Source organism: Nansenia antarctica (assembly GCF_963989245.1).
Source record: "Nansenia antarctica genome assembly, chromosome: 5".
Lineage (NCBI taxonomy): Eukaryota > Metazoa > Chordata > Actinopteri > Argentiniformes > Microstomatidae > Nansenia > Nansenia antarctica.
In genome coordinates this window covers 34521658-34544070 of record NC_137690.1, presented here as the reverse complement: position 1 = coordinate 34544070, position 22413 = coordinate 34521658, and the positions used below count along the sequence as shown (strand labels likewise).

Genomic DNA, 22413 nt, shown 5'->3' with positions numbered 1-22413 from the left:
AGGGCATGAGGGAGAGGAGAACCTTCCAGAACATCACAATGAATTATGTGAGATGCAAGGCCAGGAGGGAGAGGTGGACAAAGAGGAGACAAACGACAAGAAAGATGCGTGCCAGGATCATGACATGACAACAGATAGAGTGGCACAAGACTGCAACGTTCATAAAAGACACTCTGAGAAGCAAGAGAACAACGTTGATGCAGAAGAAGAGAACCAATTCATGGAATGGGAGGAAAACCAAGGGCAAGAAGAGATGGAAGAGGAAGAAGGGGACCAGTATCATCAGATGCCAGTGCTTGAAAACGAGTATCTTCAAGAAGAAACACACAGAAGTCATATCGAGAGACAGCAGGAGACAGGAATTTACAAGTGCAATAAGAACCAGGAGCAGGTGCCTATAGTGGAGAAAGTGGATGAAGAAAAGGCTGAGAGGGACGAGAATCCAGAACATGAGGGGGAAGAAGACAGTGAGGGAAATGGCGGCACGTCAGAACCTAAAGGTAAGAGTCAGACTTTATTTTACAATATTTCAACAGGATGAAATACTTTCAAATTCAAACTCGAGAACTGGTAGAATCTCATGTGTCTCTCCGATTCCTTGCTTTCTCTCCTCACCTTTTGAGATTCAACCTGTGTAGTGTCCCTAACTCTGCGTTTTATCCTATAGATGCCCTCTCAACCCCGAAGTTGATTCCAGTCCCCAGCAATGAGAAACTGTTTGCATGCGAACTCTGTGGCCGAACCTTCATCGACAACGCTGAGCTGGAGCGACATGTGATGCGCCATGGCATGTAGGTGCCTGGATGTGCAATCGATGAGGATTAATGTCTGCGTCCCAATTCTCCATCCTTTTTTCCTGAAGTATACACTTGTCCCACTCCCCTACATAGTTTTAAAAGGATGGGGTATTACACCAAACATATGCTTTTAAATCTGTGTTGGGGGGTGGACCAAATGGAAATTATGGATAATTGGGACACAGGGGGCCCTATTATGCCCTTCTTAACTTGCCGTCTTAAGTCTTAATTAAGACGCACCGCCAGGTTAAGACCTACCGCCACCCTTATTATGCGCTTCATACGCGCTACTGCTATTATGCAGGTGTCCCTAGGCGCCCACACATAAGACGTAAGACTCCCGTGCATATATTACTCATTGTGGGAGTGTTCATATGTTAATGAAGTGCGTTAGGCGCCCCTGCTATTATGCGATCTGAGTTTGCGCCTAGCGCTAAGAAGTGGTTTGAAAAGTTCTTAGGCGCTAGACTTCATGCACGTTTTCAAACACGAGCGCGCCTGCTCGTTTTGCGCATGCATGTGGGCACACATGAACACGCACGTGGCTCCACGGCAAGACGTCAATTACGGTCACAGTATAAATGCCACCACTGGCAAATGTTACTTTCTTCTGCAGAGAAGCGCGCTGACCTCCTTCTTAGGACTTCCATAATAGCATAGCGCTAATGACTTAACGCAGCCGGTTCTTAAAGGGAATGGCACCTGGCACGCTGATTGGGTTGATTGAGAAGACGCCCAAAACACACCCATGACTAATTTCTGGGCTTAGCGCCGGGTTTTAGGCGCCCACTATATGAAGTGCATAATAGGGCCCAGGGTCTGATACAATAATAAGAGATATTGTTGTAGGACTGCTTTTGGATAAACAAAGTGATATTGTGAAGTTTAATTGAATGTATTGTTATTTTCACTTACTGAACGTATACCGTTTGCACCTCTGATTATACTTGTGAGAAATCACACGGTTCTCTATTGAATTAGTTGTTTTGGATGGTTTGTAAATATGGTGATCCAATTGTCTTCTAAAATGTTTTTTTTAATAAATGATTCTACTCTTACATATTCAATATCATACATTTTATTTGTAGTTTTTAAGGGTGAATTCTTATAACTTTTCCTCAACTTAAAAGACTTCAGTGAATACATGTTGTGGTCCTCTGTGGCTCAGTTGGTATAGCATGGCGCTAACAACACTTAAGTTGTGGGTTTGATTCCCACTGGGACCATATACTGAAAAATGTATGCACTGCAATGTAAGTTGCTTTGGATAAAGGTGTCAGCTAAATGGCATATAGTATTATTATTATAACTCACTTTAGAATGTGTGTAGGGCAGTGGCGTACCGCAAAATGCCGAGGCCCCCCCGCAAGGCGGCGACGGGGGCCCTTTCGTAACGGAGGTTGATTTTTTTTTGCGTTTTTTTAGAGTCCGACAGTGTTTCCTCTATATGCATTTATTCGTGGCGGGCCGCCACGAATACATTTTCTCCGCCACTAATTGATTCAGTCCACTTTATGACCAGAGAACAGAAAAAAATCAGATTAAGCTAGTTTAGGCCGCTTTCAGACCTACATTTCATTCCGATTTAGGATGTAGTAAGTTACAATATGTTACTATGTTGCAATTAACGCACTTGCAAAACAGTTTTGTGATTGGTCCGAATTTAGCGGGACATTTGGATTTCTGGAAATCCCTTCCCTCTCTCTTCGCCCGTCGCCCGTCCCTTTAATCCCGTAAGCGTATCCTAATCGAAAATGCAACATCATCAGCGACGACCTTGGGTTCTTGCATTTACTGCTGTTCTCTGGTTCATGTTCTTATACCAGTGCTCACTATAGAGTATTTTAAATGAACATTCGTAATGTAGTCTAGTCTCTGATGTTCATGGTCAACTAAATCAGGCTATTTTGTGAAACAAATAATGTTCCCGAGCAGCCTCGCATCTAACGCTAGCTTCGAACTATTGATAGCATAAACGTTGGTAAATGTCACAAACGACACAGTATTGGCAGGGGGAAAGAAGGGGAGTCGAATTTTTATTGACAACGGATTTACATGCTGGAAAAACATGCAGCTAAAATTCAGGGAACATTTGGACAATAAGAGACACAACGGAGCTGTGGTCGCGTGGTCTAATTACAGGGCAATATGCGCGGGGCAAAAATAATCTATTGCCTCCCAAATCACCACGAACAGAACGGCGGAGGTACGGGTAAACAGGGCACTTTTTTTTTATGTTGCCACACTCTATTTTTCGGTGAAATTACGTCTTTGTATTGAGCGCCAGTACGCGCGCGAAAAAAGAACACTCCGCCACTAATGTGAAAAATCCTGGAGGAAACACTGTCCGATGCATTATTGACGTTGCGAAATTTCGCAATATGCACTCTACATTCTAAATGCTTGACTTAGCAAAAGGTACAAACAAGTGAGAGCAATGAGAGGGGGTGCTAGCAACCAATGTTAGGGGGCCCCCTAGTGGCTGGGGCCCCCCCGCGGTGCGTCGCTTGCGGGCCCGTCCGCTACGCCACTGGTGTAGGGGCACAGGGCAAAATCTGTTAAGTTAAAATCGGAATCGGTCCGATAAGGCATGTGAGTCTTTTAAGCATTATCAAGGGTCGTGTAAATAGTTGTAATATTTTGGAATGGGGGATAAGACCAGCCACTAGACATATGCAAAGACCTTACACAGTTTACTTGGATTGGGAAAATGTTAATGCATTTACTAAAGGTATTTGTCCCCTTCAGGCACGTGACGTGAGCTTTTAGATTGGGTAAGCATAATATATAGAAATACACATAATTACACATACACCGGTGGCGCAGCGGTCTAAGCATTAGCCTCTAGTGCAAGCTGCCCACCGGGGACTGGGATCGAATCCCGGTCTCGCCAGATCCGGATATGGCCGGGGCCCACAGGGAGCGGCATATTGAGCGGCCGCTCCCAAGGGGGGTATAGGACTATTTCCGGACAAGGATCCGTCGCGCAACACCGCCCCCGTCTGGTGCTGGAATAACGGTGTCGGGCTCGAGGAGCCAGACAGCTAGTCTGCCTGGCTATCTCCTCTGGGGCTGCCGGCCACGGGGTCGTGCGGCGGATCCTACGCAATAGGCAGGGGATAATTGGATACTAGGTTGGGTGCAATTGGATACCAAATTGGGTGAAAAAGGGATAAAATCAGAAAAACAATAAAAAAAAAAACACACACACGCTATCAGTGAACGCAGTTTCAAGGAAATGCAATTTTTATGCCCTAGAACCCGCTAATATACTGTAGTGTCACTTTGTGATCCGATTACCAAAAACAAAAAAAACAGTTGCCAGTTTCGACTATATCAGGGGTGCTCATTGTTCAATCTTTTTTGAACCAAGATCTTTTCAAGTAGCCAGCCTGCTGAAATCTACAAGTCCAGTTTCAACATCGCAAACGCACACATGCACAACACAGACACACACCGTTTCCATTCTCCATAGTAAACTCACAACACACTTTCTTTTCACACTTTGTCACACAGGCACTTGACATCACATCACAAACCCTCCCTCTCTATCTCTCTCAAACACTTTTGGTCCAGAACCAATGGCACGGACAGCGACATTAGGCCTATCTCAGCGATTGATTAAGCAGCTCTCTCTCCAAACACAATGGCACAGGCCTACATTCAAAGGTATAAGCAGAGGAAGTCTTAAATAAGAAGCCATAACCTGCAGCACAGCAGTACTTAAACCATATAAACAAGCACAGATCGCCACCAGCCTCGCGAATCATATAAACCGCTCATACCAGGCTTGCTGTAGCCCCTAGCGACTCTCCCTTTCTGGGTGTGAAGATCGGTGAGCGGTGGCTTCGGGCGGCATTTAGCCAGTAGTTCTGTTTTTCCAGTCCAGTCTACGAAATCCCTTTAGGTCGCTAACAACCTGGATCCATACCAGTTGGCCTACAGAGCCCACAGGTCCACAGAGGACGCCATCGCGACGACTCTCCACGCCACTCTATCCCACCTGGAGAGGGGAAACAGCTACGCGAGACTGCTCTTTGTGGACTTCAGCTCCGCCTTCAACACCATCCTTCCAGACAGGCTAGTGACCAAACTACTAGACCTGGGTCTATCACACTCTATATGTGCATGGATCAAGGACTTCCTGACCGACCGCCCCCAGAGGGTGCGGGTGGGCCCCCACACCTCCACAGCCCTCAGACTCAGCACTGGGTCCCCCCAGGGCTGCGTGCTAAGCCCCATCCTCTACAACCTCTACACCTACGACTTCACCCCCGTCCACCCCAGCAACTCCATCGTAAAGTTTGCAGACGACACCACCGTGGTGGGATGCATCTCGGGGGGGGACGAGGCGGCGTACAGGGATGAGGTAGAGCAACTGAGCAAGCTGTGCAAGGTTAACAACCTGCTGCTGAACAAGTCAAAGACCCAGGAAATCATCGTAGACTTCAGGAGGAAAAAGTCCGAGATCCAGCCCCTGCTCATCGACAGAGAGAGCGTGGAGAGAGTCTCAACCCTCCGATTCCTGGGGGTGCACATGCAGGATGACCTGACCTGGAAGGACAACACAAAAGCCACCATCAAGAAGGCACAACAGGGGCTATACATCCTGAGAGTCCTCAGGAAGGAACACAGCAAGCAGGAGATACTGGTGACCTTCTACCGCGGCGCAGTGGAGAGCATCCTCACCTACGGCATCTGCAACTGGTTCTCCAGCTGCACAACCGCGGAGAGAAATGCGCTACAGAGAGTCGTGAGAACAGCCCAGAAGATCACCGGCGCCCCCCTCCCCTCTCTGGAAGAGCTGTACAACACACGCTGTCTCAGGAAGGCCTCCAAGATCTCCAGGGACCCAACCCACCCTGGGTACGAACACTTTACCCGGCTGCCCTCGAAAAGGCGGTTCAGGACCATGGCCGCAAGGACAAACAGACTGAAGAACAGCTTCTACCACAGGGCCGTCCAGGCCCTGAACACAGCAAAGACCTAGGTTCTGGGCCCTGGACAGTCTGGACGGATTGATGGCAGCTGCTGGACTGAAAAAAATCAGGTGTAGTGCTGAGGCACAAATATGTACATTTCAAGCCTGCAAACTGCGACACTTTAAATAAATGTGCAATAACACTATGTGCAATATGACAACCCTAGTCGTCTATCAGTATAGTATAGTGGATAGTGTACATAGCCTTTATTTATGTAAACCAGCTCCTTCCCTTCTTGTGTTTTTTTTAAAGTTTTTTTTTCTTTCCTAACACCAGGGGAGCCACCCCTCCTAAATGTCGTTGTTTGGTACCTGTACTGTAGCAATGACAATAAAGACCATTCATTCAGTAATGTCCATATTCACAAAATCAAGCAAGTTATCCTTATTGATTATTATTATTTAGATTGTTTGAGCTAGCTGGCATAAGCTATTCTGCCGGGCGAGAGGTGAAATGTTCAGTGAACTTGAAAGTGATAAGAGCCAATCAGTAGCTCTTATCGGAATTAAAGAACTACTGATTGGCTGTAAGCATGCTTACCCTGGCCACATTAAACAGCAGGCTGAGGCATCGGAAAAAAATAAAAAAGACATTTTCACGCATTCCAATGTACGCGAGGGAAAGCAGAGAGAGAAGTGCTTATAATGTAACGCAATGCAAGCAGAGTAGGGAGTGCTTACTCCTGCAGGTGGCGCTAAAAATGCAACGTCAAAATGAATGACTCCTGCTGCCCTGGGACCTAAAATACGACTCTTTTAATGAAAACAAACAAACGGTTACATGCACTTGTATTTTAATATTTTCACGGTGTTTTTTTTTTTTTCGTTGGGTAAGCACTGCTTACTCTGCTTATATGGACGTCACGGCACGTCCTTGGTCCCCTTATCTATACTAACCGTTATCATTAGCAACGAACTGGGCGTTCATTGTGTGATTCAGTGGAGGCCTGTCTTCTGTGCGCATACGTCACATTCTTGTCATGCCAAATGAAACGAGACACGCTTCCTGGTCCATGATCAGATGAGTTTGGCTGGTTGGTAGACGGACGACTTCAAGATTCGGACACCCCCAACGCAAGCTCTCGGCAAGTTGATGTCTCTAATGTAGGTGATTTAAAGAAAGCAATAACTCGTTCAATATACCCGTATCTTTATATCGTGCAACCTAAATATCGGAATGATGTGTTCTCGCTTGTCATCTCACCACTGTAGTTTTGCAATGTGAACTATTTTCAATCACAGTAGTAGAACTTTGGATATCATTGACCTCGTTTTACACGTTTTTCTATATATATTTGGGAAATATAGGATGCAGTCTAGGATGCTTGCGTAGTCTAGGGCTTAAGTTGTTAACTAACTTTGTGTATGTCTTGTCAATTGATCTGTCATGATTAAAAATGTCATCAAGCAATATATGTAGGCTATTATCAATGCCATGGTAGTGAGTTCCGTGTTTCATACAGACCAGAGCTTTTTGACTGACGAAATTATTATTTCCTACTTCCTTGAAGTTGCTTCACCTCCTCAATCTATTACAACAATGAGACAGCAACTTTTACGGCCATCTCTCCCTCTCTGTACCAATACGCCCGGAGGCTTAGTTGAAGGAAGTTACTGTAGACAAACTAATTCAGTGAAACCGTCTTGAGTGGAAGTTACTATAACTTCCTTGAGCAATAGAGTCATTGACATGCCCGTTGTGTCACTTTCATCATAAAATGTAACCCTTACGATGTTAGGTTGAAGTGAAACAAAACCAAAATCAACTAATTCATTTGATTGATTTGGATGAATTCAATTAAATTCTCCCAGGTGTAGTTCAGTAATGCTTGCCCTATTTTACTTGTTCATAGTGTCTACTTATTGGAGTCGGACAAAATGTGATTGAATAGTGCCCATAAAAGTGTTGCTTTTTCTGTCTAAGGAAAGACCTGTGAGGAGGATGTCGTCAAGTGAAAAGAAATCTCAAGAGAATAATGTCACCTCAGGAGTCATCAACATTGTTTTCTTTGCCCTGCTCCTGGACCTGTTGGGCTTCACCCTGATTCTACCTCTGCTTCCCTCCATACTGGACCACTATGGCCAAACACAGGTACGAGTTCACACAGTGGTGGCCTGGGGTGTTCCAGTGGTCTAGCACCATGACCTACTGGCACAAATGTGCCCATCTCTGTTCAAATTGGACAGATGTCTGTCTATGCCTGGTCTTTTTTCTATCTCTATCCAATAAAAGAAAATGCAATGAAAAACATAAGAGTGGGATTGCCCCAGTGTGCCAGTGTGTCATGTCTGTGCAGTCATGAGGGATTTGTTAATTGCACTTGTGTTTCAAGTATGTGTTGTTTCCCCCAATTACTTCATTTGGACCTTCGATAATTTCTGTTTTCCAACAGGACTCTGTATATCAGTCACTACAGAGCGTTGTGGGCTGGTTTAGGGAAGCTGTCGGTGTTCCTATGGAAACTAAATACAACAGTGTCCTCTTTGGAGGTAAGATGAAACACACTTACAGTCTGTAAATGATGTTGGTTCCTGACTTACAGTGGCAAGAAAAAGCAAGTGAACCCTTTGGAATTACCTGCATTTATGTATAAATTTGTCTTAAAATATGGTCTGATCTTCATCTAAGTTATGAACAATAATGAACAATAATGAACAAACACAATCTGTTTGTCCTGTCTGTCTTGACCATATTGAATACATCATTCAAACATTCACAGTGTAGGTTGGAAAAAGTATGTGAACCCCCAGGCTAATGACTTCTACAAAAGCTAATTGGAGGCAGGAGTTAGCAAACCTGGAGTCCAATCAATGAAACAAGATCGGAGGTGTGGGTTAGAGATACTTTGGCTGTGTTTAGCATACTAGCGTACTATTCATACTATGTATGACATAGATTTAAGTATGTAGTGCGTTCACACTAGTATGTGAAATTTGTGTAGGCGAGAAATGCCAGGATGTATACCAGATTCACCAACATTTCTGAGTATGCGGCGTGAGGATACTTTTCATACTCAAATTCCCCAAAATGCATTGCACGTCTCTTCAGTCACGTCAAACTGCGTCATACAAACTTACAGCTGTTGTTTACATGGTGCGATTGCCTGAAGAGACCGAAAGCTCGCAATAAAAAAAGCACATATTTGAGTGTGCGGATGCTTCTTTTTTGCACTCTATTTGATACTCTTCAGCTGTATCCACTCTATTTGATACTCTTCAGCTGTATCCAGTCTATTAAATATCAAATTTTGATACTCTTCAGCACCTCAGCTAAGTCTGATCACCGATGAGCGGTGGTGTTTTCACTAAGATGCTTGCTCATATATATTTATGTTAATCCTGTTCTTTTACCAGCTGCTAAGACAACAATATAGTAAGCTAGTTACTTTAGCTAACTAAAGCTAACCCAAATCATTTTACAACTTGTTAAGCTATTATGTTCCGACGTTTCTGTCGAACCCCACAGTAAAGGTATCTAACTAACGTAACGTAGCTAGCTAACGTTAGCCTACAGAAGTGGAAAACAAAAGTCAGATCAGATATATAAACAGGTTCTTTTGATAAACTGCCCACATTTTGGGAATATACATCATTACTTTCTTGCCTGAAAACATATTAAAACGTAATAAAATTACATGCTAACACTTGTAGAGCCAAAATTACAGCTTTTAGCCCATGGAGGTTTAAGATGATTTAAAATCCCCGCTGCCGGCCAGTGCGAAATGCATTCTGGGATACTGAGCTGCATACTTCAATGTGAACAGTCGGCTGGTAATGGCGTACTTATTGGCATACTTATTATGAATTGAGTATGCAATATATACTCATTGAGTATGTAGTATGCTAGTATGGCATTTCGAACACAGCCTTTGACTTATAAAAAACGCTCAAGCATTTTGAGTTTGCTATTCACAAAATGCTGCTGATCTGCTGATGTGCCTTGCAAAAAAGAGATCTCAGAAGGCCTGATTTGCATGAAGCTAGAAAGGGTTACAAAGTAATCTCAAAGAGTTTATATATTCATTAGTCCACAGTTAGACAAATTGTCTATAAATGGAGAGACGATTTAGTACTGTGGCTACTACTACTTTCCCTAGAAGTGGGCGCCCAGCCAAGATGACTTATGACTTAGCTTAAGCACTTTGTGTTTGTCTATACTTGTGACATTTTATGACCAAATGAATGCAGAAAACCAGGTCAATCCAAAGGGTTCACATACTTTTTCTTGCCACTGTGTGTGATTTACAGTGCCTCTTTCAAATGTTCTAAACACTGATCATGCTCTCTACATTCTACTACCCAGGTCTGATTGGATCTCTCTTCTCTCTACTACAGTTCCTGTCTTCCCCCTTAACTGGGGCTGCTTCTGATCGCCACGGCAGGAAGCCACTACTCATTCTTACAACAGTGGGTATGATGTCGTAGAAATGTATACCGGTAGTAGTTCTATACATGTTGTTTTCTATTACATTAATTTCGTCCTGGCCATTTAATGCATACTGGCACTTCACTTGTGAAACTCTTGAACACTTGTTCATTGTGTTAAATGTTTGTTTTAAGCCTGCCATATTAATGTGGTTTTGATTGGTTGCCCTGTGTTCCAGTTAGGGCTGATGTCTTCCTATGCTGTCTGGTTCGTGTCCCAGAGTTTCGCCATGTTCCTTTTGTCTCGAGTAATAGGAGGAATTTGTAAGGGCAATGTGAGCCTCTGCACTGCGATTGTGGCTGACCTGCCCTGCCCTAAAGCACGAAACAGAGGAATGGTAGGCACCTATCTCCATGCTACAAAATGACCTTCATCTAAATTGAATGACATCTTAATTCATTAGTATTATGGCGGTGTGTGTGTGTGTGTGGCGGGGGGGTGGGTGGGTGGGTGGGTGGGTGGGTATGTAGCAGGTTATTTGATTCCCTATTGCACATTTAATCTCTCTTTGTCAGCATTGTTGTTGTATAACCTAAATGTAACCATATTCTACTGCTGCTCTTGTTATATAACCTAAATGTAACCATATTATACTGCTGTTGTTGTTGTTAGGCAATGATTGGGATTGCCTTCTCCTTGGGGTTCACTGTGGGTCCGTTGATGGGAGCCTATTTCGCCGTCAACTCCAGTAAGGAGGAGGTGTTCTTCCAGGGTCCAGCTCTATTGGCTCTGTTCTTCAGTGCTGCTGACCTACTATTCATCTGTGTGATGCTGCCAGAGACCCTGAAAAAGGACAGCAAGGTGAGGGGTTGGTACTCCCAACAGGGGCTTGGCAGTATGCCTTTATTGTATGGTATGAACATAAAGCACACGCCCAGACCACTTTCCTGTTCTCTTCTCTTTTTTCTGAATGGGGCAGTCCCACTCATATTTTTCTTTTTATTGATAGAGACAGGAGAGAGAGACAGGAGAGAGAGAGAGAGAGAGAGAGAGAGAGAGACAGACAGGAGAGAGAGACAGGAGAGAGAGACAGGAGAGAGAGACGAGAGAGAGACGAGAGAGAGACGAGAGAGAGACGAGAGAGAGACGAGAGAGACGAGAGAGAGAGAGAGAGAGAGAGAGAGAGACGAGAGAGAGACGAGAGAGAGACGAGAGAGACGAGAGAGACGAGAGAGAGAGAGAGAGAGAGAGAGAGAGAGAGAGAGAGAGAGAGAGAGAGAGAGAGAGAGAGAGAGAGAGAGAGAGAGAGAGAGAGAGAGAGAGAGAGAGAGAGAGAGAGAGAGAGAGAGAGAGAGAGAGAGAGAGAGAGAGAGAGAGAGAGAGAGAGAGAGAGAGAGAGAGAGAGAGAGAGAGAGAGAGAGAGAGAGAGAGAGAGAGAGAGAGAGAGAGAGAGAGAGAGAGAGGCCGGAATCGAATACGCCACTTAAGCCCTGATGTAATCCTGCATAACAACCAATATACCCAATGTAATCCTGCATAACAACCAATATCAGTCAACTGTCATTACTAATGATATCCACTCTGTCACCAGGTCTCCTCAGGGACTCAGGAATCAGGGGATCTTCTTAACCCGGTGGCTCTGTTCAACTTCTCCGCTGTCACCAGGACGGAAGAGCCACCCACTAAAGGAAGTGAGTACCGGTATGAATGTCATGGTCGTAACGGTACAAAAGAGATGAGCACTAATGTACGATTCATGTATGATCACTATGAATATGACTGTCGGATGTCAATTGCAGTCACTAGTATATTGTTAGGAATTCTTTGGGATTCAGGAGTGATATGTGGGGTCGAGAGATAAGATCTAGTCTTATGTGGGGTCGGGAGAGATACAGCAAAGTAGGAAGGATCTCCTCCTGAGCTGAAGGCCAGTCCTCAGTTGGATGCTAAACTACAAGCAGTGGAAAAGTACCAGAGACAGCCAATTTACATTTACATTTTTGGCATTTAGCAGACGCCTTATTCCAACTTACCATCAATACATTTGACTAAGGAAGTGAATCATCAATTCACCAGTTCTAGCAGGAGGTGTAATCTAGCTCAGGCCAGGGGCCTCTGGCAGTCGTCGTGAAAACGTATTTATAGACACTGGAGAGACAGTACAAGGGGGACACTGAAGAGACAGTACAAGGGGGGCAGTAGAGTCTTAGGGGACACAGTATAGGGGAAAAGCAGGTGTCTCAGGAGACGCAGTGCTGGAAGGTGGTAATGTCTCAGGAGGAGCAGTTAAGGTGTAACCTGAAGAGTCTTCAGAGGCGGTTACAGTAGAGTTCTCCACTGTGACTGAGAAAGTCTTTGAGAGGGCAGGCTTTCCCAGGGAGGAAGAGTACCGTATTTTCCGGACTATAAGTCGCACTTTTTTTCATAGTTTTACATTACCGTCTACAGCCGCGAGAGGGCGCTCTGGGCTTGTGACAACTATATGCTGCTCCTGTACCACTGAAGAATTAACTGAAACATTAACGGGAGCTTGGTGAACTTGTTTACTGGTAACTTGCTTGTTGAGCTAGCTGGCTTGTTATGTTAATTTAGCTTATTCAGCCTCCCAGGTATGTTCTTTATGCTATTGTGTAGCTGAATAACTGTTAATGTTATGTTAATTTAGCCTATTCAGCCTGTTGTTCTGTGTGCTATTGTGTAGTTGAATAACTTGCTTTTCCAGATTAAATGTCTGTTCTTGGTCTTGGATTTTGTGAAATACATTTCTAAATAAATGCGACTTATAGTCCAGTGCGTCTTATATGTGTTTTTTCTTCATGGCACATTTTTTACTGGTGCGACTTATAGTCCGGAAAATACGGTAGCTCAGTCTTGTTAAGGTTGAGCTTGAGATGGTGGGCAGACATCCATGTAGAGATGTCAGCGAGACATGCAGAGACACGTGTAGGTCAGAGGGGGGGGAAGGACAGGAAGAGCTGAATGTCATCTGCATAGCTGTGGTCAATCTAACAACCTCACTCAGTCCGCCTCTTGCTCTCTGTCTTATGAGCAGCAGATGCCCACCCTGAGGTAAAGGTGCTACCATGCTGAGTATGGGAATGGCACTAGCAGCTTGGCCTAAGGCAAAATAAATCCTGCTGTGGACAGAGATGATGGCAACACTTATACTAATGCATCATGTATATGAGTCAACAAGAATCACTATTCCCATCAATATCTTGTCATGATATCCAAAATATACTATAGGGTCTTACTAATATCCCTACTGGGAGACGATGTTCAACAATACCTGACCAACAAGGTTCTTTTACTCAATCCCCCCCTCCTGTTTTCTTTTGAACAACAGAAATGCAGAACCTCAAAGTGTTGGGCCTGGTCTACTTCAGTTACCTCTTCCTCTTCTCTGGCCTGGAGTTCACGTTGAGTTTCCTGACTCATCAACGTTTCCACTTCACAAGGTAAGGAACCAGGGAGAATTCCTCTGAGTCTCTCAACACTCCTAAAGTACATGCTTCATTTATGTCCAGTATGCACCTAAAAAGGTACATGAACATACCCCTCAACTAAATGTCTTCTTTTTGTTGCAGCATGCAGCAGGGAAAGATGTTTTTTTTCATTGGCATCACCATGGCGTTGATCCAGGGGGGGTATGCCAGGAGAATCAAGCCAGGGCACCACATCAGGACAGTTCGTGTGGTAAGTACAGTACACCCATTACATAGAAGAATATGGAGCAGGAAACAGGTTCAACTTCAGGAAAATGTTTAAAGTTGATAAGATTAGATTAGATTCAACTTTATTGTCATCGCAGAGTACAAAGTACTATACAACAAAACGCAGTTTAGTATCCAGTTTAGTATCCAACTAAGCCTATGAAATAGAATATTAAGACCAGTATTACATTTTTCTTGTATGTATGTATTTCAGGCAGTCATGTCACTGATACCAGCATTTGTTCTCATCGGACTGGCGTGGAATTTGAAGATGCTTTACCTAGGGTTGGTGTTATACTCCTTTGGTAAGTCCTATTCAAAACTCATTTGAAAAGGTAAACGTGTAGTTTTAAAAAGAAGCCACAACTGAAAATGAGTTATTTATATTGCTGAGATTACTATCCTTCTCTAATACATTGTCATTCTTGTCACAGCTGCTGCAATTGTTGTTCCTTGTATTTCAACACTGGTTTCTGATCATGGTAAGATGTTCACCAAAAATAAAATAAGACTGAACACAGACACACGCACCATCTTTGAATGTAAAAAACAGTAATTGTGTAACTTGAAAGTCCTCTTCCTCTAGGTTCAGCCAATCAGAAAGGCACAGTCATGGGGATCTTACGCAGTCTTGGGGCCCTGGCTCGAGCAGTGGGGCCTATCGTTGCTTCCTCGGGTGAGTAATGTCTGCTTTTGTCAAGTTTGAATCTAAGAGCAGTTGGATTTCTGGACAGAGATTTGACGTACTGTACATGTGGTGTTGAACCTTCCTTTGCTTTGCAGTTTACTGGATAGCAGGAGCAGAGACCTGCTTTATTGTCAGCGCAGCCTGTTTCATCATACCGCTGATCCTACTGAGAAGACTAGGAGAGATCAAAGAGGAATGAGGAGGAGAAGAGACACTACATTTATGTACTGTCTCAGTACTGATTGCTGAGACACTCCTCTTTTTTTATATATCGTTTCTATATTAGTGTGCACATTTGCTTGGAATGCAAGCTTCATAGGGACAAAAATATACTTTGTCATTTACAAATTATTATTTCTTTTGATACGATACATTTGTTCTTATGTTTTTTTTTTTTTTTTTTTACCACAAAGCCTTAATATGTCAAACTGTATTTTGATCAATGGTGGAAGAAAGTAATTTAGATTAAGAGGTGGTAATGGGGCAAGGTACTTACACAATGAAATTATTGCAGCAGCCAATATACCAGCCAATAATGCACATTTCAATGCATTCAAACAGGCCTATGCATGTTCACTCCATGAAGACCAAGTCAACGTTTTTAGCGCAGACCATCCCTGTACAGCAGGTACAGTGTATCAGGTTCAACCATTGGATGTTTTTTGGCTTACATGTTGAATATGCTGATGGTGCATAATGGGTTTGTCACAGTATTTTATACTTTATATACATTATTTTTTGTATAGCCTACTATGCTGTACAAGAATAGGTTGAAAAGGTTGAGTAGTGTTGTAGTGATGATGTACATTATTATATTCATTTGAGGTACAGTTTGTGTATGACTAAGTGAAGCCAAGTAGATCAATTAATGATCTGGGGAAAGAATGTAAAGATGTTATGCATTATCTAAAGACATTGAATGTATCAGTATTGAGATTATTCAGAAGATCTGTATAGACCTATTGTCCCAGTACTTAAACCTAAATAAAGTTAGTTCCATTTAGGTTAAAGTTTGCAATATCATATTTTTTTTTTTGTACTATTGTGTGCAATATCATTCAACTGCTCCTTTTTCTCAATTTCCCATCCCAACCCAACACACTTGTGAATTCATCTTATACTACACCACCATCTGGTGGCGCTGCCACTATAGTTTTTAAGGCGTGTGGCTTGACTTCAGAATAAAAGTCTGGGTGTCGGTGTTCTGTTGGTCTTGACTTCAGAATAAAAGTCTGGATGTCGGTGTTCTGTTGGTCTTGACTTCAGAATAAAAGTCTGGATGTCGGTGTTCTGTTGGTTTTGACTTCAGAATAAAAGTCTGGATGTCGGTGTTCTGTTGGTCTTGACTTCATAATAAAAGTCTGGAGGTTGGTGTTCTGTTGGTCTTGACTTCAGAATAAAAGTCTGGAGGTCGGTGTTTGTCTTGACTTCAGAATAAAAGTCTGGAGGTCGGTGTTGGTCACACGGAATGTAAACATGTCAGCCCGCTACGTGCACTCGTAACTACATCGAGTGATGGTGCATTTTCTACAAATTGACTTGCCTTGAGTTCCAGCTGCTGGTGCTGACATGCTTGCTGAAGTCACAGTATAGTACGTTAGCCAGCTAAGAGACAGAAATATGTATATTTAGATGATTAACACGAAACTGAAGATGGACAAGGTACGGATGCGGGTGGTTTTGTAACTGAAATTAATGCGTGAGCTAAGCTAAGCGAGCTACGGTTACTGTTTGCTCAGACACTAGAAGGCAGAAATTACAGCCGTTGTGTAATGTAAAGAGGCAAATAGTCACCCTGTTTTTAGACTAACATTTGGTTTGACGAGTGAACTTTACTAAGGACAAACATCAGCTGGACGAGCTAGCTAACTACTAGCTAACCATAACAAGCTACCAGTTGACAGCTGACTAGAGCCCGACACGAAATGTAGGCAGAGCAAGCATGTTTGTGATCATCAGACAAGTAGTTTTCGTTCATGCATGATATTGATTATTGCTGCTTTCTCATAGCTTGGTAGCTAACAGCCCTGGGTCAGGGGTTAGTAGCACATTTTAGTGACGTTACCGTCTGATCACATTTGACCTGGCAACTTTTTAAATGTCTTGAAATTGATTTTCCCTCGTGTCCAGGAAAGCAAACTGTCACCTGCAGTTCAGCCCTTTGTTCCAAAACTCCAGAGGTTCGGTGGACTGGAACCCCCTGAACAACTCAAAGCCTCTTCCTCCCCTCTGACCCTACCAAATCCTTATCTGCTGGAGCAAAGACCAAGAAGGTAGGACTTCATTCATTATCAAGCCCCAAGCTTGTAATCATTGGAACGTGTCATTTGTAAATAACTCCTGAGTTAATATGAACTTTACGTCCCATCTAGGAACCAGACGTCTCAGTCTAGTGAAGGAGACGACTCCAGGAAGACACCCAGACAGAGGCCAACAACCACGGACGGTTTGCGAGGAGACACGCAGAGCAAACATGGCTATAGCAGCAGCCGTCGTACTAGGGGAACGGAGCCCAATGCATACCCACCTGGAGAGAGGTCCACACGGGACCACCAGGTCAGACCCTCTCTTTACTTACCCCCGGATACACAGCACATACACAGTCTTGTTTTCAGTATGAATATCTAAACTTGTTTTCAGTATGACTATCTAAAAATATAATATTTTACCCCAAACGTAATCACAGGCATCAAAATCAAGTTCTGCCTTTGCGTCTCAGGATAAAAACACAACCGGGAGGTCACTGGATGTTCCAAGAAGAGGTAATCCTTTAAGTTACACATCACACATAGGTACAGAGTACGCATCACCTTTTATTTAGAATCACCACAGCCATATTCAGCGTCAAAGTAGGTTTGCAATGAGCACTTGACTGAGTTGGCCCACTCATACATACCAACAACATTTCATCAAAACAAAAACAACAATTGCAATGCTTTTGCTGCAGTTTTTGTTTTTCTTCTCCCCCCCATCTACAGGTTTTAGAGGGACCAGGTCTGCCCCAAACTCAACAGAGCGATCCAAAGCTGTGCAGAGTGAACATGTCACTTTTGAAGTGAAAATGGCTGATTTCCCAGAACTGGGTGTTGTGTCACCCAGCAGACTTGTACTTCCCACCCAGAAACCTGGAACATGCTGGGGGTCTGCCCCCCCATCCCACCCTGGCTCCTCTCCCCCCCCATCCCACCCTGGCTCCTCTCCCCCCTCCCACCCTGGCTCTGCTCCCCCCTCCCACCCAGGCTCCTCTCCCCCCTCCCACCCTGGCTCCTCTCCCCCCTCCCACCCTGGCTCTGCTCCCCCCTCCCACCCAGGCCATCCTCAGAGCTCACCACCTACACCTAAGGTGGGTCTATCACATTCCTTTAGTGATGTGTGTCTCACTGCAGTGACTCATGTGACCAGAAACATTTGTTCTTCTTTTTGGCTCTATACTCTATATATAATTTGAAATCAAACAATTCCCGATGGTTAATGTCATGTCTGAATGCCTGAATGTGTAGACTGCTCCAAGACAAAAAGGAGAAAGAAATGCCCCCGGTCGTCGCACCCCCTCCAATGAAGACAGCAACGTTTCATCTCCTGCCATCCAAGGTACTTGGTGCATTCAGCATTAATGAACGACAGGAACACAACGTTCTGGCTGTACTTGTAAGACAGATGTACTTGCATCTAACCCGATAGTTTAAAAGCCATCAAATTATAGACAGATATATGTACAGAGTGATATTTCCAGACCAGGGTGAAGATATGTACAGTTAAGATATGTGCAGTATGATATGTACAGAACAAGGGCAATGGATATCAATACAATATACAGTTAGGGATGTACAGTGGGGCAGCAAAACAGCAGTGGTGCAAAGCTAAGTTGAAGTCCTGAGTGGTATGCGGGGGGGGGTACAATGTTCCTCCTGTTGGGGGGTGGAGTATGCTAGTATGCTAAACACTGAAGTTGATCCATGTAGTTCAGCCAAGGGAGGCGGTTTCCCAGAGTGGTGGTTCAGCAGGGACCTCCTGGGCCAATGTGGCCTCTCAGCCTCCAAAGAAAGCCCCCCCAAGAGAGAAGACCAACACCAGCGCCCGCTCCCAGGTGCGTGTCTTAACTGATGTTCATGTTGCAGTGTCAAGCTTACAGGGGACCGCTTACATGGCCCCAGCAGGGTTCGACAGTAACGCTTGCCCGCTTGCCTGCTTGCCCGGAGCAAGTAAAAAAATTGCCGGGTTTGTTTGCGCAAGCCCGACGACGCTGCTGGATCCTTAAGAGCGATCAGAATTGCAAATATAAAACTTGAGTCAGTCCAAAAAACTGTTGTCATCTTGGCCTAATATCTTGACTCTTTGTTTAGAAGAAGGAAGCGCCTGTGCAAGAGGATCAAGCCTCTGAAAAGAAAAGGAAGAAGAAAAAGAAGAAGTCCGAAGGTGCAGATGGAGATGCTGAGGTCCAGGAGCCGGCAGAACAGGTTCACCAGGAGCCACCAAAGTTTGAGGTGAAAAAGTCTCTCATAAAAAATACTTAAAGTAAAGTATGGATTGTTTTCATAACTCCTGTTAAGTTCAGAATAGATTTCAAGATCCTTCTGCTTGTTTATAAAGCTCTCACTGGCACAGCACCAGAATATCTGAAAGACCTTTTGCTAGCATATCAGCCCAATAGAGCTCTCAGGTCTTCTGACGCTGGTTTTCTCTGTGTACCACATGTACAAAAGAAGAGATTTGGTGAGGCTGCATTCTCATTTTATGCACCCAAATTGTGGAATGCTCTGCCAGTTTACAATAGGGATGCAACCTCAGCAAATATGTTCAAGTCAAGACTAAAAACCCATCTTTTTAATATTGCCTTTAAATTAAAAAAATATTAAATTATATATAATGATTGGAGCACTTTGAGCTGCAACGTTTGCAGGAAAAGCGCTATACAAATAAAAAGTTATTATAGTTGTTATATTATTATTATGTTTTCAACCAGCAGTACGTTGTTAATGTTTCATTCCAGGATGAAGAAGAGTTTCCAGACCTGGCTCTTGCCTTTGCTGGTACACCCAAAGTACAAGGCCAAAATGCCATAGTCAACAGTAACATTGCAAAGCCATGCAATGGGGTAAGGAAAACTTTTCGAGTCATTGTTGAATGAACACTGAGCAGCTCATTGAGCTCTTCCTTAAATGGACTTTCTATATTATTGTCCAGGAGGTTCATAGAGACGGAACTGGACTTCAGCCAGGTGACCAAAACAAGGACAGAACCACTGCAGGAAAAACTCTCCTCACAGAGACTAAGAAGGGGCAGGTTGGCAAGACATTGATGGTTCATTTGATTGATCATAAAAAATAAAAATAAACAATTTAAATGCATTAACTTATGCTTCAGGGGCGGCTGTGGCTCAGCCGGTAGAGCCGGCGTCTAATGATCGCAAAGTCACCATCTTAGAGGACTCGAATTTGTCCGAATAAACCTGCCTTGTCTTGGTTGTTGTGCAAAGTTTGTCCAAATGGCTCAGTTAATATCTGCTTCTCATCATCAGAAATCAGAGAAGACCAGTGGGAAGAAGAGCAAAGTTCCTGTCCAGCTGGACATTGGGAACATGCTGGCTGTTCTGGAGAAGAAACAACAACAATCTCAGAAAACCAAGCAGGACACCAAACCAGTCATCCTTTCAGGTCCTTCCAACCTGCAGGAATAACAGCCTCGTTCCTCCATGGTTCCCAGCCCTCATTTAATATCACGCTGGCTGCTGTTGGCCTGTCTTCATCTTGTCTTCTTGTCTCGTTTACTGTGTAGTTGGTGGGTCGCTACCCGTTGGGCATAAGAACCAGCCTCCCCAGAAGAAGCTTCCATGGCAGCAGGATAAGATTGCCCACAACCCCCTGGACTCCACCAGCCCCCTGGTGAAGAAGGGCAAGCAGAGAGAGGTGCCCAAAGTGAAGAAACCCACACCGCTGAAACGGGTCAGTCTCATGTAGGGATCCAGCTGTCTAGAGAATATGCAAAGGACTGTGTTGTTTTTTGTGGCAGCTGTATATTTCACTCAGCCCCACTGAAATGAGGCTCTCCCTCAGTGGTCCCCGAGTTGAAATAAAGGCTTGAAATGAGAAATAAAACAAATTTAAAAAAATTCTTCTCATTCAATGCTTCCTTGAAAAAAAGCTTTGCTGTATGGTATAAGGCTTTGTAATGGTGTGTAGTGCATTGCAGTCCCTAGCTGCATTATAATCCCTATATAGTGATGCATATATATATATATTTCTCCACAATCTGCAGGTCATTCTGAAGGAAAGGGAAGAGAGGAAACAGAACCGGTTGCTGGAGGAGAGAGGATTAGCCCCTTCAAGTGAGGAGTCAAAAACGGACAGCAAAGAGACAGAGGAACTGTGTGATCCTGTTGACCCTGATCAAGACCAGCATGACTCCACAGGTTTGGTTTGGTTATTTGTTTGTTTATTGGAAGGATCCCCATTAGCTATACCCATAGGCATGAGCTATATCTAGTTACCTAAAAATAGAACAGGGTTAGGGGAGATGGTTAGGGGTGGGGGAGGTTGTAAGCATGGGAGAACAGGTAGGTTTTGAGGTGGGATTTAAAAGTGGAGAGTGTGGGCGAGTCTCTGAGTGGTTGAGGGAGAGAGTTCCAGAGGCGGGGTGCAGCTCGTGAAAAGGCACGGTCTCCGAAGCCTTTGAGTTTTGAGGGTGGGACAATGAGGGGAACAATGGATGAGGATCGGAGGGTACGGGTAGGGCGGTGGGGGAGAAGGAGGTCAGTCAGGGAAGGGGGGGCCTGGCTACGGAAGGCTTTGTGGGTGAGGACAAGTACTTTGAATTGGATACGTTCTTTGATGCGGTGCCAGTGGAGAGAGTGGAGGACAGGAGTGATGTGGTCACGGGACCGGGTGTTTGAGAGCAGGCGGGCGGCTGAGTTTTGGACCATCTGGAGTCTATGGAGGGAGCGGGAGGTGATGCCGGTGAGTAGGGAGTTGCAATAGTCAAGGCAGGAGGAGATGAAGGCGTGGATGAGGGATTCAGCAGCAGGGGGGGAGAGGCAGTGTCTAATTTTTGCAATGTTTCGGAGGTGGAAGTAGGAGGTCTTGACAATGGAACTGACGTGGGGATCAAATGAGAGGGTGGGGTCCAGGATGAAGCCAAGGTTGCGAGCCAGGGGGGAGGGGGTGATGGTTGTGTCCTCAATGGTGAGTGCGATGGGTCCGGTTTTATTGAGAATAGATTTGGTGCCGATGAGGATGACTTCTGTCTTGAGTTTGAGGAAGTTGTGGGTTAGCCAGGTTTTTATTGCTGAAATGCAGTTTTCAATGTGACTGAGGGGTGGGTTCTGGGTGGAATTTGTGCTCATGTAAATCTGGGTGTCGTCGGCATAGCAGTGGAAGTCTAGGTTGAATTGGCGGATGATGTGACCGAGGGGGAGTATGTAGCAGGGGGCCGAGGACTGAGCCTTGGGGGACCCCCTGTGTGACAGAGGAGGAGGTGGAGGTGTGACCGGAGAGGGAGATGAAGATGAACTGTTGTCTGTTGGTGAGGTAGGAGGTGAGCCAAGTTTGCTGTACCCAAGTGTTTCCTTATTTTCTTTTTGAACATACGTTTGTTTACTTGTCACGTTTATAATTTCTGTTGGTATTAGGTTCCATGACTGCATGGCTCCGTATTCCACAGTGCGTCTAAGAACATTGCTATTAGCTTTAGGGAGTGAAAACCTTCCTTCTGTTACTCGTCTAGTGACATAGGTATGTGAAGCCAAGTTACTATTATATGATCTTAGAGGACGTCCATCAACATTTAGAATACAATCTACGAATGAGTCAAGTAAATGTTGTTTCAAGTTTCAAGTTTTATTGTTACCTCACATTACACAAATGTAAGAGAAT

At 44.3% G+C, this 22413-nt stretch overlaps 3 protein-coding genes across 5 annotated transcripts in view; all 3 read left to right on the top strand.

Moving 5' to 3' along the window:
* The first annotated feature begins 3 nt into the window (after nucleotides 1-3).
* On the top strand, nucleotides 4-972 carry LOC308158883 (uncharacterized protein). The gene is made up of 2 exons (XM_080532593.1): nucleotides 4-500; nucleotides 668-972. Exons 1-2 carry the CDS (start codon nucleotides 53-55, stop codon nucleotides 793-795), a joined length of 576 nt encoding a protein of 191 aa, XP_080388719.1. The 5' UTR covers nucleotides 4-52; the 3' UTR covers nucleotides 796-972.
* Nucleotides 973-6760: 5788 nt separating this feature from the next.
* On the top strand, nucleotides 6761-15246 carry LOC308157636 (major facilitator superfamily domain-containing protein 10-like). Of its 2 annotated transcripts, none has more exons than XM_080531234.1 (13): nucleotides 6761-6882; nucleotides 7708-7870; nucleotides 8172-8268; nucleotides 10082-10185; nucleotides 10383-10541; nucleotides 10817-11005; nucleotides 11736-11835; nucleotides 13491-13602; nucleotides 13732-13840; nucleotides 14072-14162; nucleotides 14292-14339; nucleotides 14444-14533; nucleotides 14641-15246. In XM_080531234.1, exons 1-13 carry the CDS (start codon nucleotides 6872-6874, stop codon nucleotides 14742-14744), a joined length of 1377 nt encoding a protein of 458 aa, XP_080387360.1. In that variant the 5' UTR covers nucleotides 6761-6871; the 3' UTR covers nucleotides 14745-15246. The 2 variants fall into 2 exon arrangements, with proteins under 2 accessions (XP_080387360.1, XP_080387361.1); XM_080531235.1 differs by having other exon boundaries at nucleotides 6824-6882; nucleotides 7703-7870.
* Nucleotides 15247-16023: 777 nt separating this feature from the next.
* LOC308158847 (uncharacterized protein) overlaps nucleotides 16024-22413 on the top strand; it is a 16899-nt gene continuing 10509 nt past the window's right edge. The window contains exons 1-13 of one of the 2 annotated variants that reach the window (XM_080532557.1): nucleotides 16024-16207; nucleotides 16676-16818; nucleotides 16918-17101; nucleotides 17265-17307; nucleotides 17524-17888; nucleotides 18046-18136; nucleotides 18508-18632; nucleotides 18889-19029; nucleotides 19536-19640; nucleotides 19730-19828; nucleotides 20064-20199; nucleotides 20321-20487; nucleotides 20801-20954. In XM_080532557.1, the coding sequence (XP_080388683.1) occupies nucleotides 16178-16207; nucleotides 16676-16818; nucleotides 16918-17101; nucleotides 17265-17307; nucleotides 17524-17888; nucleotides 18046-18136; nucleotides 18508-18632; nucleotides 18889-19029; nucleotides 19536-19640; nucleotides 19730-19828; nucleotides 20064-20199; nucleotides 20321-20487; nucleotides 20801-20954 (1783 nt within the window). In that variant the 5' untranslated portion in view covers nucleotides 16024-16177. Of the gene's footprint in view, nucleotides 16208-16675; nucleotides 16819-16917; nucleotides 17102-17231; nucleotides 17308-17523; nucleotides 17889-18045; nucleotides 18137-18507; nucleotides 18633-18888; nucleotides 19030-19535; nucleotides 19641-19729; nucleotides 19829-20063; nucleotides 20200-20320; nucleotides 20488-20800; nucleotides 20955-22413 lie in introns of both variants that reach the window. The other variant, XM_080532556.1, reaches the window with a different exon arrangement.

Bases quoted from the DNA above. Each gene is read 5' to 3' on its own strand.
- LOC308157636 (XM_080531234.1), top strand. The intron at 8,269-10,081 runs GTAAGATGAAAC...TCTACTACCCAG, and splicing joins CAACAGTGTCCTCTTTGGAG to GTCTGATTGGATCTCTCTTC. The intron at 14,340-14,443 runs GTAAGATGTTCA...CTCTTCCTCTAG, and splicing joins AACACTGGTTTCTGATCATG to GTTCAGCCAATCAGAAAGGC.
- LOC308158883 (XM_080532593.1), top strand. From the start codon at position 53: ATGCAAGGCCAGGAGGGAGAGGTGGACAAAGAGGAGACAAACGACAAG. The intron at 501-667 runs GTAAGAGTCAGA...TTTATCCTATAG, and splicing joins CGGCACGTCAGAACCTAAAG to ATGCCCTCTCAACCCCGAAG.